Source organism: Acanthisitta chloris, unplaced genomic scaffold, assembly GCF_000695815.1.
Source record: "Acanthisitta chloris isolate BGI_N310 unplaced genomic scaffold, ASM69581v1 scaffold44382, whole genome shotgun sequence".
In the NCBI taxonomy this organism is placed as follows: domain Eukaryota; kingdom Metazoa; phylum Chordata; class Aves; order Passeriformes; family Acanthisittidae; genus Acanthisitta; species Acanthisitta chloris.
In genome coordinates this window covers 1,322-17,479 of record NW_008661867.1, presented here as the reverse complement: position 1 = coordinate 17,479, position 16,158 = coordinate 1,322, and the positions used below count along the sequence as shown (strand labels likewise).

At 40.8% G+C, this 16,158-nt stretch overlaps 1 protein-coding gene across 1 annotated transcript; it reads right to left on the bottom strand.

The window, feature by feature from the left end:
* Positions 1-2,624: 2,624 nt before the first annotated feature.
* PODN (podocan) lies at positions 2,625-15,673 on the bottom strand (the record flags this gene model as incomplete). The annotated part of the gene is made up of 6 exons (XM_009070349.1): positions 2,625-3,282; positions 5,262-5,377; positions 7,251-7,407; positions 9,692-9,801; positions 13,988-14,052; positions 15,580-15,673. Coding segments are annotated over 6 exons (1,200 nt in total), but the record flags the coding sequence as incomplete, so codon positions are not given.
* Between the last annotated feature and the right edge of the window lie 485 nt (positions 15,674-16,158).

Genomic DNA, 16,158 nt, shown 5'->3' with positions numbered 1-16,158 from the left:
TATATATATATATATGCACACATACACCTAATTCTATAAACATACACACACACACACATGCACCTATAGAAAACTTAGTATGACAACAATGCAGAAGTGAGATGTTTATGCAAAGCTTATTCAGGATTTCTTGTGTTTGAAAATCATCTGGAAATGGGCTTTATTTTTCAGATGGTAGTTTGGTAAGTGAGTCTGCTTCAGAGCCTCTCCCTTCTGGTGAGGTCAGGAAAGTGACAAACACTGTGTGTACAATGGAAATCACAAATTATCTGCCCTGCAGCAAATTTCAGTTTGAGTTCATGGTAGGGAAAATGAAGTGATATTTATTATAGCATAATTTGCATCAAGGTAAATGTGGCCAAGGCAATTCTACTCTCTCACTCTACTATTTACCATCCTGATTATATATGAGACGTCATGCCAGTTTGTTTCAGAGTTCCAACATTTCTTTATCTCTGTCCCTGGGCTTTAGCCCATGCTTTAAGTAAATTAAAACCAGGCTGGGTTTCAGATATGCATGAGAATTCCTTGGAAGCTGCTACTGCAAACACTTCACTGGCTATGGTTAGTGACTAGGTACAGTTACACGTAAAAACATCTGGAAATATTCTAACATAGAGAATATATGAAAACATTAGGCCTAAAGGTCATGATCATTCCTCAGATTAATTTCATGCAAGAGAATGGATCAATAGAAGTGTTTTGTTACCCTGCATTGTAACATTTCCATAGCACCAAGCTGACACACACTAGTTACACACCAGTCAAAGCTACACTTCTGCAAACCATTGTCATGATCTGAGTGTTTTTATTCTCCACATAATGCCAGTCTGGCAAACAACTATCATAGAATCATAGGTTGGAAAAGAGCTTTGATATCATCAAGTCACAACTGTTAACCCAGCACTGCCAACTGCATTATGTAAATGTCTTGCTTTGAAGTTACACATAGTATCCAGTGATTTCCATGGAAACTGTGTGGATTGAAGCATTTACTAAGTACATGCACAATCGGGGTCTTATGTGGTGGTTATTTGTCAAACTGACTGCAAAGCACCAACTCAGAAACCAATTGCACAGTTAAACCCTTAATGATAAAAAAAAAAAAGACTGAATTATAACTAGGGTGGAAGAAACTAACAAATAGTAATGCTGTTCCAAAGAAAAGGAATAGCCAAAAATGCACCATTAGTCCAACAGAATTTTAAGTATGTGCTACTGATCCTTGTTTAATATGAACAAGGTTTGCTGTGGGGTAGGTGCAACTGAAGGGTCAATGTTTGATTCAGCAACATCTTACTCTGGCTTGAGACTGCCTACAAGGGAGTGAGAGTAGAACAAAAGTACCATGCAATAGCTGTGAATCAGACCTTTCCAGAAGGAAAGATCACATCATTCCAACCAGCAACTCAAGCTGCCTAACAGGTCTCATAACCCATTTCTGTTTGAAAATAAAGCAACCAACATTGTATTAAGCTACAGCAATAAAACAATCCCAACACCTGTAATTCTCAACAGCACCTTCCTTCCAGACTCCTTTTCATGTTAGATACATTTGCATGCACACACACACATACACACACATATATATGTGAGGCATCAAACAAATGCAAAATGTATTATTATTATTACAGCCATGGACCAGATCTGCAGCTGATGCAAACTAACAGCTCTGCAGACACTGTTCCTGCATTGCTGATTCATGTTAACTGAAAACAAGCTATTGTTTATTTCCAGAAGCAACAGAAAGGGAAATGTTCACATAGATCAATGTTTGGATTGTCTGAAAAAAAACGCATTGGAGACCAGTGTGACATATGTTCCATGGCCCTTATCCCTGATCTGCTCTGAGAAGTACACACTTTGCCTGCACAGTGACCTGACCATATGCAGCCTCGATGGCTGCCATATGACATAGGTAATACCTTTCACTGCAGGAAACAGGCTGTTGCCTGAAAGGAAATGCAGACAAATCCTTCAGGCAGCGTAAAAATTCTGAAAGGTCATTTTGCACAGCACAAATGTGATTGTTCCTGCCTGCCTTATGGTTTGTGTTTAACTTTCTCCAACAATTAAGCAAATGAGAAGACTGCTGATTGAATCCAGACCTCCTAGCTGCTATCCAGGTGCCTTAGCCAGCTGAGCTGCTAAATCCTACAGCTTGGCCTGTCTGACTATAAGCTGATGTGGGGGCTTTGAGAATTAAGAGTGTTTTTGTTTATGCATTCCTTCCTCCTGCTGTCTCCATTCAGAGCTGATTTTAAGTCTTTTGGGAGACAAGCTATTTGAATGGCATAATTTCAGTTTTAATGAAAATATTCACTAATGTTTATATGAAAATACAGGGCACCGTTATGGCTCAGGAACAAAGATGTCTTTACATTTCCCAGAATTAGCAATACATTGTGGACCACAGCCCTGGAGAGCAGTGGGAGGTACCCACCTCTAGCACAACAGCACATCATTTCTGCTCTAGAGGCAAAGTGTGAAAGACTCACAATGCAAGCCCAAAACATGAGGATCAAGAGCATCTAGTATTGGTGCTATATAGTTTGTCTTAGGCAGACAGACGAGGACATCATCATCATCATCACTAAAACAGTAAGAGAAGGTGATGTCTCTACCTGCAGACTGGTGAGCTCTCTCCATGCTCTGGAATAAATTGAATTTATTTTCAGTTTATTGTTGCTTAAATACAGTTCCCGCAGCTTTGTCATCCCAGACAGAGTCCCTTTTGGGATGATGCTTATCTCATTCTCCTTCAGCTTCAGAACCTGCAAGTTCTTTGGAAAGCCAAAGGGCACCGTGTGGAGATTGTTTCCAGAAAGATCCAAGGACTTGAGTTGCCTCAGTTTACGGAAGGCCTCCCGATGGATCTGGGGACTTTTGAGCTTATTGTAGCTCAAGTTCAGCTCTTCAAGAAAGTAAGTGGTAGCAAAATCATTCCTGTTAATCTCAGAGATCTGGTTATGAAGGATCATGAGTGTTTTCACTCTCCGGGGCAGCCCACTGGGAATCCTTTCCAGCATGTTGTTGTACAGGTGGACAGTGTGCAGCTTCTTTAAGCCCTGGAAGGCTAACGGGTGAATACCTCGGGCTTTTAATTTGTTGTTGTGGAGCAGAAGGTACTCCAGGTTCTTAATTTGGGTCAAGACATCTCTGTCAATCACCTTAATTGCATTCTTCTCCAGGTGGAGGAGGACGATGTTTCGAGGTAAACCACTTGGGATTTGTGAGAGGTTATTGCTGGACAAATCCAGGTATTCAAGACTAGACAATTTCCTGGAAAAGCAGGAAAGAAAACACTCTCCATTTAGATTCTGCAAGGTGAAATGATAACCAACTTCCCCTAGAATTTTACAATCTTTGCTTTAGAGTATTTTTACCCAGCACATCTCTCACTAATGACTGCCCTTTTTTGTCTCATCATATGACTCATGTGGACAGCAAAACAGTGAGCTCCCATATTGCCATTAGGGATTAGGACTAGGCACTGCCATTGTTCCCCAGCCACACCAGCAAGAGAACCTGGTAGAGTCCACAGACATCCAAACTGCCACAGGGCTGAGGCCTGAGACCAGTTTTGCAGTCTACTGTTCTCTCATTTGACACCACAGATAGCAACATACGAGCTACTACCTCAGAGAACAAATCCCACAAGGAAGATGCCACGGGAACACCATCTGAACACAGAATTTAGCTCTTGGTTTCACGGAAACATGGCCTGAGCATGAGTAATTTCTGTCTCTCTGAAAGGATATATTGAAACTGAAAAGCAGGTCTGCTTTTTAGACGATTAAATGTTACTCTTATGAAAAGCTGAAATGCTAACTCAGTATCCTAGGCTAAGGTAGTGAACTTCTCCTGACCCTCCAGCATTATGGAAGTGTGTCAGGGCTAGAGCTGCTTTGTGTAAGCTACTGAATCTGGATTCCATGGTCTCAGTTGAAGCTAAATTAAATTCTCAGACCAGTCACATATACCAAGTGGATGTGGATCAATGGTATAACATGAGGAACCCTGTATTCCCTTGTATTTCAAGTCAGTTTCTCAGTTCAAATGAGGCTTTTAATCTGCAATGGCACTACATAACACACTGCAGATGACTAGAAAGATTTCAGGAAATGTGTGAACTAATGCAATTACAGACATTACTTACTGGTTACTACACTGTTGTTCACAGCTATCCAAGCATGCTCTGAATGAACAAATACACTCTCTGGGTAAAGCACTTCATTGCTGCAGGTTGGAAGGTCTGCCCAGCTTGGGAACATCTCGATAGCACAATGCACAGACAGTATGATGAGAGCAAGGAGCAACATACACCCCCTCTGCTGACTCTGACAGGTGCCTCAGCTATAGCCACAGGACTGTTCATCACAATCTTAACAGAAATTATATGTCCAACATGATGTGGAGGTGGACTCAACACAGCTATAGTAAATTACTAAGGGAGGTTTCTGGGAGTGGGAAATGGAAAAGAAAAGCACTTTGATACATTTTCATGCCTGGAAATCAAGAAAGTTTACAGAATTAATGGGCAGGACAGAGTGTGATCTGGATTGTCATGCAGAATAATGGCAGTACTCAGTGCAAGCAGATAAATAATTGTTAACTTTTTGAAGTGCTAAGTCCCAGGCTAAATTTAGGCCAGCCAAAGGCTATTTCTGTTGCACCAGTTTGTAGCAAAGCTTTTGCAGCCATCTGGCTATTGAGCAGCACCATTGCATCCCTGCCTGCTCCAGCAATCATCTGCACTGGGGCAGAGCTGTGAATTCATAACTGGGTGTCTGTGGCTACTTTCAAGTCACCTTCACAGAAACACAGAGGTGGCTTTAGTGAAGAAGGTCTGGCCTTAACTTCCAGTGAACTGCTCTAGGAACAGGAAAGTCCCAAGTAAGCTCACTTTTGACTGGCTTGGAAGAACACAAAGTAGCTTTCAACATTGTTCTAGGTGGCTTTTCCCAAAAGGCACTTAGTATGTAGTGTGACTGGGTCTGTGGCTGTCAGGGAGTGGTACAGTCTGATGTTCAGTGTTGTGTGTTTTGTATAAAACTGTTCTGCAACCACCCACCCAGACTTTTGCTTTTGAATGGCACCATCTCAGTCTAAGACTTTTCATATCAGCTTAGCAGAGAAATGCATAGTCATTCAGCTTTTAATCAATGTGCTTTGTAAGATGCACTTTGTTCAGTAGATGCATGACTGCACCGGGGGAGGCAGACAGACACAGAGCCACAAACTGCACATGCTGGTCTCACCAGAAGGTTTCGTTGTCCATCCCTTCATTAGACAAGTAGTTATTCTGCAGATACAGCTCCCGCAGACCTGTAAGTTCACTGAAGGCTCCTTTGGGAATCTTCTCCAGCTTGTTGCTCTAGAGTCACCAGGAGCACAAAGCACATTATTTGGCATGAAACAACATAGGACATTCAGGCTCTGTTCCACTAACACCATGCAATTAAACTTCAAAAGGGCTAGACATAAGGTATTTCAGGGGACATTATAATTCCACTTAAGAAATAAATACAAACACCAGACTGAAATATCAGAACCTATTTTTATTGATTCCTCATGGAATCTTTGGGCTAAGGAGATAGAATTTGCCCCTTGCCTCACAGACAGTTTTATTTTGTATTCATAGTCCTTCAACCTATGTGCAAATGTGTAATTTAATCCAGAAAATTACCTCTGGAGTTTGCTCAGAATTTCTGCATTTTTTAAGACAGATTTCACCATAAACAAGAATTAGGTTGGAAGCTGGGAACCATTGGGGAATCAGCCTTCCTTCCAGCATTCATGGCATTCCCAGAGGTAGAGTTACCATGTTTAATTACTCCTATGGCCTTAGTGTGGCTTTGGAGTAGCCAGCCGGCAGATATAAACCAAATATAAAGCTAAATTCCACTCAGAAATTCCATACAGGAACTCTAGGATTTATAAAACACTGACACTTAATTTGTTAAACTTCCCATGATCTGTGTATAATAATGTGATGGACAGCCTGGACTAGATTCATGTTGCAGCTGATATAAAATAGATACTTCCAGAGACAGATCTGGCTGAGTGTCTCAATGAATAGTAAAAGAAAAAACAGATCTGTCACATCTAAAGTACATGTTTCTAACACTTTTGGTCCACTATCGGCTGCGTCTCATTTTTCACTGTCCTGTTTTTTTCCCAGTCAAAATATAAGGTTCCTATTGTGCACTTGGAAACAAACCACTCGTTTCTCTCTTCAGCTCCTCTGCCCTTAGCACAACTGGGGACAGCAGGGAAGAATACAAGTGTGAGATTCCTTTGGGAGATAATGATTATCCATAAATGGCAAAAAAATGAGGGGACTAGTAAGTTCACACTTTGCAGAGAAATTCCAGCAATTTAAAGGATTGGACTGGATGCATTTACTTTTCAAGCAGTATAAGCCTGTTCTCTAGAATACTTTAATGGGAATTAGCAATGAAACTTTCAAGGGAAAAGAAAGCTGAGAGGCAGCAGAGAACTGCCTGAGTCCAGGGACTGATAACAGGCTCCAGTCTACGCATGTCCAAGGAGCTGTCAACACTCAGAGCAAGTGGACCCAGGACTCCCCACTGCTGTAGTTCTCCCATTGTTAACAAGGCTGAGATCTCTAGCACAGACATGATGAAGTGTTTTTTATCAAAATCAGATGACATGGAATTAAAAATGCTGGAGAGCAGTTAATTCCACAACTTCTGCTATTGCACTATTACTGGAGAATTTGTAGCAGTAGAGAATCACTGATCCAAACTGTGTTGTCTGAATTGCCAGTTCAGTAGCAAACAGGAGTTACTGAAGCTAGGAAGCAGTGGTCTGTGTGAAATGAGTTAGGGAGCACAGCCAGTTCATAGTGGGTAAGCAGCTGTCAGGAAACAGCGTCAGTGGCAAACTTAACTGGGAGGTCAATGGAGATAGGGCCATGGAAAATCATCTGCCTTCTTGCTCTAATATATATTCAAGTCATTACATGCAGGGAAGAGACCAACAATGCAACCACACAGGCACTTGCAATATTTTTCATTCCTGCATGCTGTGAGCATTTTGATGTTTAGCAAAAACACAGTTACTTATGGACAAAAAAGAAAGGATATGGGAGACAGCTGCTGTAGAGGATGTAGCAGACAAGACTTACAATGTGCCTGAGGATGTTTTCAAGTGCACTGAAATGGCTTGGCTGTGTGGTGTGAATCCCATACAAACACAGGAATACAAAACCTTGTTGTCCTTACCTGTAAGTGTAATTTATACAGTGCTGGAGGGAGATTCTTTGGAACATACTTCAAGAAATTGCTGGACATGATGAGTATCTCCACATTAGCAGAACCATTGAACATATTATCAGGTAACCCAGCATCTGAAAGTTTGTTGTTATGAAGATACACAGATCTGTTGGAAGGAGATAAAAATGAAGTTCAACAGATAAGGAGATCTGGAGTTTTTTGTTTACCAAGAGAAAGCTGTTTTAAAACTATATTTCAATCTTTCTTCATTCCCTGAGATAATTATATGTGTTTTTAAAATGTGTCCTTTAATTTAGAAAGGGATATAGATGCATTACCAAATGGTTGATCCCAATGCTTTCTGAAATTTAGGTCTAATCAAAATCCAAACCTGCATGTAGGTACAAATTTCACAAGTGGCTTTGTCTTCTGAACAAGGAACCGAGTGCAAGTCTGGGACTGTGCAGCACTTTGAGACACAGAATGGCAGTGTGGTGGCCTCACTCAAGAAGGTTAGGCTCATATCTGTTTAAAATATCTGCCCCCTTATTTAACTTCTACTTGGAATCAACTCTGTGCTTGACAACTTGTAGGTCTCTTAAGAAAGGACCATCTCTTATCCCTCCATATTCTCTGCTCCCATGAAGGCTGGAAATACCCAGAAAACAGTTTCTTTCCTACTTCTAGAACTCAGAAAGGCATAGAATGCTGACAGAAAGACAGCAGATAAACTCAGTTGGGAAGACTTTCATTTTTTAATGAGCCATTGGGACTAAGAGGAAGAAAGTTTCTTATTTTTCCTTTGACCTTCTTGCTTTTAACCTTTAATGCCAACAGAAAAGTTTTTCTGATCAGTTTTTCAAAAATGGATTCATTCTTTCTTATACAGGTTGTAATTTTGTATAAAACAATGGAACCTTATAAAGTTATTCCTGCTTTTCACTGCCTTAACTGCTAAATGAATTCATTTGATTTAACAAAATAAATTACAGGCTTTTACTGACTTTGATTACCTCTTCCTTTCCCGTGTTTACCCCAAGATGCAGCAGGCAGCTAAATTTGCAGAGACAGGTTGAAACTGCCAAAGAGCCCAGTGTCACAGAGTGCTTTTTTAACTTGTTCCTGGATTCTCTACCAGTTGCAGAGAACTTGGCAACATCCTTCTGGAAGGAAGGAAAGGCTCAGGATGGAAATACAATCGTGTGATCACACACTCCAGGGAGTTCAGAGCCACACTGAACATACTGTTTACCCTGCATGGTCAGCTGTACTTTTAACTCACAAATATTTGCCTTTCTGAAAGCTTTGCTTTCCAAATAATCAGCCTGAGACCATGAACTCTTCTGGGGGCAAATAAAACAACTGAAACATCTGTGTTAGGATTTTATATCAGCAATCTCGGAAATCAGTGAGTTCCTATTCCGATTTAAATTAGTGTTGGTATAGGAGAGTGTGAAAATCACTTCAGAAGAGTCAATAATTTTAATGTCAAATCAAAACACAGCAGCTTCTGCACCTCACATTATGGACAAAAACATGCATAAATCTAGCTTCTTTCATCATGAGATACTGCCAGAAATCTGTGAGTGACTCAGACTTTTCAGCTTCCAAGAGCCTAAGAGACTAAAGGCCTTGGAAGTACAAAGTAGCTTCAGCTCTCAACGAGTTCAGCGGGAATGGAGAGTTCATCACAAGACTGGGCTGTAGGAGCTCAGCTGGGTCAGTCATTATTAACTGCTTCCAAAATTGGCTGCATAAATCACTGCCAACAGAGTTTGGGATGTCTTTACAGGATTTGGATGCTGAAGGGTCTGTACAAATTACTCAAAACCCCTCTGGAGAAGCCCATGTCTCACAGGAGGTGGTCTGTGTGCCTCTGAATTTGAGATGGGCCAATGTGCTGTGCTGGAATCAGGGTTAGGGTTAGGGTTAGGGTTAGGGGTTAGGGTTAGGGTGAGAAAATCACAACCTGCAACTAGCAGAGAGACCTTTGACACCAGATCTGAGGGTATGAGCCACTTCTGAAGGTGCTGAAGTGCTTAGCTTTAATAGAGTTGAGTTATACTCAACTGCACTGAGTACTGTACTTACCACCTGATTCTACTCTTAAAAACGAATAGACTATAATAAAATTGGAGATTTCTAAACAGTTAATCTTCATTTTGAGAAACTAAAGCTGTTCTTTTCAACTCCTGACTGATACACAAATAAAACGGGGATAATTTCATTGTCATATATGCAAAAGGGCCTGGCAGCTAGTAAAAGCCTTTGGAATGTGTTTGCTGGAGAGATTATTTGATCTTTCATGCTGAGAATAACAATCAATCAGCTTCTTTCCAAAAAACACAAGTGGGCAATAACATGGTTTAGCCAGATAGTTTCTTATCACCCACCAACTGCATCCAGGCAGTGGCAGAACACTAGTATTGCTTTACTTCCCAGTCCCTTACCTCAAGTTTGGTTTCTGTCCAAATGTGAGCCCATAGATCTTAGTCAGATAATTGGCTGCAAAATCTGCACTGATCAAGGTATGTGGTAGGAATTTCGGAGCCACCGTTAGCTGTAAAAGAAATATACAGGAGAATCCCAATTAAATGCAACAAATGTTTTAACCAAGTACTAGACCAGCAGCAAAACCCTTGCAAATTAATCTTCTTTAAGCAGGGAAAAATAAATTAAACTGAATATAGATTGCATCAACGAAAACAAATTGTCCTCCCTCACTAATCTCTCCAGGAAGGAGACAGACGTTGCTTTAAGATATGAGAATGTTTGTTTGGGTTGGAAGAGTCCTGTCTCCTTTTGATGGAAAAAAATCAAGAAATTGTTATTCAGAGAGCAAACACTTTGCTTATTATTGTTCCTAATTCCTGAATCTGGTGTGCCAAGAATATCCATCCCACCCCACAGTGACCTATTACTTACTTTCTTATCAAAGTACATTATGGGGGAAAATGTCACTTCACATGTCTGTTCCATTGCATCTATTGATGGTGATAGATGAGAATTCAGGTTCCCAAAGGACATGGATGTTTCTGAGCCAAATGATGAACTATCAGAAGGTACTTCAAAGCAAAGACCTACTGTACGGTGATACTTTGTTCACTAAACAAGTGATGTACCAGAAAATACAGAAAGGTCCTGTGTCCAAAACTTCATAGCTGACAACAGGTATAGGATAAATGTGTTTGCTCTTGGTCCACTGCTATTTTATCACTGAATTTTAAAAAATAATGCTAGAAATATCTGCATCTGAACAAAAATTGGTGGAGTGAAAAGTAATGATCAAACAAAGCTCAGTTTCACAGAACATCCAGATAATACAACAGCCAGGTTCATTGAGGGGTTGTTAATAGCAAACTCCTTCACCTAGAAAACAAGAATATAGGTTACAATCCAGGCTGAAGGACAGTTTTCTGGGAAGCATAAACCCAAAAGATTTATGCATCAAGATTAAGCCCTTGGGAGACAAATTATTGACACAGTGCTGTAACAGACGATCCTTGAGTACAGAAGCAGAAGATTACTGGATTGCAGTAGGTCACATGTGTTCCCTGCAGTACTAATGAGACCACTCAGGTGTTTTATGTGATGCTGGAGGGCTCTGCAGAGAATATCTTTCCCAGGAAGATACTGAATTCTTTGTCTTTGAGATCAGGATGGGAAGCTCTGGGCAATGGAAGAGTTCTGCCTTCTAGCTTGAAATTCATGGACTCTGTAAAGCTACCTCCTCTCAGCATTGCTGTTTGAAACAGAACCTGGTCCTTTCAGCCAGCAAGGCACAGCAAGACTCACATGATGAGAAAACATATTTTTTCAAACTTTTACTACCATAAAACTGCAATTGGTTATGAATAATAGTGTAAAACCAAAAATATTTAAAATATGAACAATGTGTGAGAGAACAGACACTTTACTGGAGAACTGCCTAACCCAAGGCTTAAACTGTATTTACCTAAAGGGTGGCTACAGCTCTCTCTGCTAGTGTGCCAAGTGTGCATGGATGAACTAAATCCATGAACTTGCAATTTACTGGGCTCATAACATAGTCCTGTTTTATAAGAGATGAAGTACATTATTTACTGTGTTTCACTTTAAGCTGTGCCAAAACCTCCATCCTTAAGCTGTCTTCAACTTTTAATGGACACAAAATGCGAAAAAGATCTTTCCCACAAATCACATTCCTATCAGTATTTCCAGATGGCATGTGAGCAGTGGAATCAGGCATTCTGCATGTTACTGCAGATGTCACAGTACTCTCTTGGCTTTACTGGTAATCTCTCACCTCCTGATCTGGGAGATATGATATCAGGGAACTGGATAAAGAGACTCAGCTCTGACTAAGAAGGTCTGACAGTGCCTCAGAAAGAAGTAAGTCTCTACTGTGACATGACATTGACAGTTCAAACACAGGAAACAAGAGAAACAAGACTTAATCATTTTCATTTCAGCTTCTCTCCAGGAGCATGGTCAGTTAGGTCATCAGTTTCATACAAAACAAAGGGCATGGCTCAGACACATGAAACCAGAGACATCAGAACCACAACAAAGAGGAAAGAGAAAGAGAAGGTTCATCCAGAAAGAGCTTTCACTTGCTCAGGACTTAGCTTTGGCATTTCAGCACTTGGTCGTGAGACTGAACTCCACTGGTTGACTGCTTGAATGATGGACTGTTGTAACTGCTAGCAAAAATTAAATGACCGAGTAGCTTTGTCTAGCACATTGCCTAAAAAGTAGCAATCTGCATTCCTCCAGCTGCAATTTTCTTGCAGCTTTACTGCTAGGCCTTCCTTTTCATGTGGCAGAGAGCGTCTCTCCACTGTTAACCACTGACTTGACAAATTAATTCAGAAGGTTAATACAAAAGTTTTTACCAGTTTTGGAGCAAGCACTCTTGCTTATAACAAGCTTTGATATAAACAGAAGGGCTGGATCCAGATGAATCCCACAACACTCTGGGGATACAGGGAAATGTAAAACCTTCTGTCACCAAAATCATCACTGTATAGTAAATAATAATGACAACTCAGGGCCTGGTCTGGAGTTTGATGGAATAATTTCTCTTATTAATAAGGCTTTACTGTGCATACTATGTGAGAGGTACAAAATATAAGTGTGGGATGAAAAATTAAACAGGAAATTACAGCATCCATTCTTTACTTGAAGTACTTGTTACTTATAAGCCACAGAAGGCTTTTAGTCCATTATATTTCTTTTCTCTGACCAACTATGCCAGTTTAATGAAAGATGATTTAGCTGTATCTGATGAGATCACAACAGAAGATCAAGCAGCATTAAGATAATCCATAAAACAAGGAGTAAACTACCAGCAAATCCCTGCTCTCCTCCAGACACCACAGTAACTCAATCTGCAGTGTTTCATGCTGCAGAGGAGATGCAGTTTGAAGCCAATCTAGTTTGTCCTGGCTTGGGATTTATAAAGAAAAGTGTTATTTTTGTGGGTCCACAACTTCTCACTATAACTACTTCTGACATTCGCTGATGTTTGCAATTTCTTTTGAGATTATCTTTCTCTCTGCAGCAAGGCCAGAAAAACCAACCACTTTGTTTTGTCACACAGGGAAAATCAGAGCGCAAGGGTCTGGAATATTAGTCACAGTCTGGCTTGTTCCTTTTTATGGAGTATTAACTGCCAAGATCGTTACATGGAAATGGTGCTTGAAAGGGAGAAAAGAACACAATGTTACTGTACTAAGGAATGGGTTCTATTCTCACCCACTCCATATAGAAATGTATGGAGTGATTCTGGATGTGTCTTGGCCTGACTGAAACCTGAATGTGGCCACGTGTACATAATCTAAATATCAAGTGGTCTCAGATTTTAAGAGGATAATAAAATATATATGCAGACATGCATATAAATATATATGTATAAAGATAGAGAGAGGGGGTGGCATGAAAGGACAGGACTTTTGTGGACAAAGAAGCTCTGTCTGATGTTTTAACTTATATTTTCCTGTGGCATCCCAGCTTTTTCTGTAGCAAATATTTGTGGGCAATCACTGTGGACAAAGAAAGCCATAATGGGAGCCACTCAGATATAAAGGTCTATGAGAAATTATTTCATTTCCTAGCCTTGGCAGGAAAGATGTGCTTCTGTCAAGACATCCAACTTGGGTCATGAATAGGAAACAGAATAGGATCTTCTCCATCAAAAAATGAAACTAAGCTCCTGTCACTGCAGCTACAAGAATAAATTAATGACTGGCACAGTTTTCCTGTGGTTGGGTATACCTAATAAAAAAGGGAGACAGGGAAATCTGGATAGCTTTTTACAGTTCTTGATGGCTCAGACACGTGTACTGTTTGTTCTGTTTGTTCACAAATTTTTCAACCAGCCTCATTTCATGAGATAGGCAGGAGTTCACATCATTACCCCACAGCTTACTTACATACAGGCAGGAACCAAGTCTGCATGCAACTGATCCAAAGCCTACTGAAGACAGTGGTAATTTATACATGTAGGGGCTCTCTGCACCTCCTTACACATGTGAACCTTTTCACCAGTTGCACAAATAAATAAGGGCTCAAAATATACCTGCATGTGTAGCCTCTAAATTTCTCATATAGTGATTGACTTGACCTTAGACGAACCTGCTTTAGAACTTCACTTCAGCACCGTTTTACTTATGTAGCATATACATTTCAAAGGAATTGACAAGTTGCTCATTTAACTTTCAAAACAGGATTAGAAAAGAACTCTGAAAGACTTCAGAGCCTCTTACCTTATTGTTTGCCAGGTACAGGTAATTCAGGTTCTCCAGGTGCTCAAATGCTTCCTCAGGCAATCCTTTAAAACAGGAAGAGCTAATCAGTGACACCAGCACCTTACTGCCTCTCTCAGTGAAAACACCAGAGGGGAGCTGTCTCTCTCAGATATCTTTCTTGTGAGATTGAAATATCTTCCATTGCCACTGAAACAATCTGACTCAGACCTTTTGTTGCCATTTTTTTGAGTAAAAAACCCTACAAAACAATACAGACTGCTAAGCACAATGGAAGACTATTCAGAATCAGCATACACGGCTTGTGGGTAGGGGTCAGGTCCAGAGCCGTGTAGACCTGCTGTAAGGCTGATTATCAGTGTTTGTAGCACACATGCTATCTGAGAAGTTTCTTTTGTAATTTGCTTATGCGTTTGCAAATCATTTTTATTGCAAGGACATAGTCTGATCTGATCAATCTGGTGTATGACTACATTGCCAAACTAACGCCAGTATCTGCATGTCACAACACTCCTCTGGTTCTGCTCCCCCACAACACAGACATCCACACAGTAATCCACCTCAGAGCTGATCCTCCCCCAGTAATTATTAACTTTCAGCTGAGGCACTCCACATCCAGCTGGTCACACAAGCACAATTGCTGTCACAATGGAAAGATTGCAAGTAGTACTTTCACCTGGCACTTAGATAACCAGGAGCCAAAGGTGAAGCTATTTCCCACATCAAAACACATTGGAAACTCAGGGCTGCACTGAAGCTTGTGAAAGAAACATGAAGGCCCAAAGGTAATAATGTCAAAGGCTGAACCTATTAAGCACAACCTTCCCTGTGCTGTGTAAGTGGCTTTGGGACCCATATATAATATTCCCACATTCTCCAGATAGGCTGTTCTCTATCATTGCAGTAAGGACAGCAAGGGCATTCAGACCAAGCGGGTGACACACAAGTTAACAACAGCTACATCTAATTACATCTTTTATGTCCCATATCCTCCTCTCTCACTATTTACTCCAATTCCTCAGGGTTTTTTTGCTTTACTTACCAACCCCTTGGTAAGTAATAAGGTAAGACTTAGCAAGCAAAACCTGCCTACAAAAATCAAAATGGTTTTAGAAGGGTAGAAGTTTCCTTATTTGCAACACGTATTTGTTATACCAAATTTGACAAGGACAGAAGAGGACTAAACTGCACTAACCAACTGACTAGACTGAACTAAACAGTGGACTAAAAACAAGGTCAGTCAGAAGGAAATCATTCGGCATGTGGATGGTTCTGGTTCTCAAGTGCATTGCATGAAGTGCCTGTGGGAGCAGAGGGAGTTTCCTGGATGAGGAGATCTCACGCCACAGTACACTGTGCTGCTGCCAGGTCTCTCCACTGGTGCCGCAGGGCTGCATTCTTACACACTGAGTATTATGTTTCAGATGATAAAGTGTCTCCATGATCTGTGTGATGGCCAAAGGAGTGAGGCTTACAGCTAACCACTCCAACTAAATCAATCCATCATTCTGTGGCTTTCCTTATCAGCTGTCACTGGCTCCTGGTGTTCTGGAGGCACAGACTCTGCCCACCCCCTAGCTCTGCCAGCTCACCTTTTGAAGTCAGCCTGTTGTTTTGTAAATTGAGAGTTTCCAGTCTGTAAAGACGAGCAAGGTCTTCTGGAAAGATTTCTTCTATTTGGTTATTCTAAGAAAATGGAGAGTATTAATCATCAGCAAAGTAATCCAAGCAGGATCCCAATAAACCCAGACTGTGAACTCAAATAATATCTGGACGTGAACCCACCATGTCAAATCATTGTCAAGACTTCTCTCTGTTATGAACCAAACTCAGACCTCAAAACCAAGACATCCAAAACCAGCAGCATTTGAAGGGCTGAACTTCTGCTCATCCCCAGGAATACCCACTGGATAGCGTGTGATTATGCCTGGCAAGGCCCACAATCCATCTGCCGCAGCCAAACCTTGTAGCTGCAGCACAGCATTTGCAACAAGGTTGGCATGGTGGATTTCCAAGTTTATTACTTCTGTTATTCATAGGCTCTTTTAAAAACCACTTGTCATGGGCAGGGAGCATCAAACTGGGCTCACTTTCACTGGTTCTGCTGTCAGGGGTGACTGCCATCAGATTTTCATTACCATGCTGACTAACATGTTGACCATTAATGAATG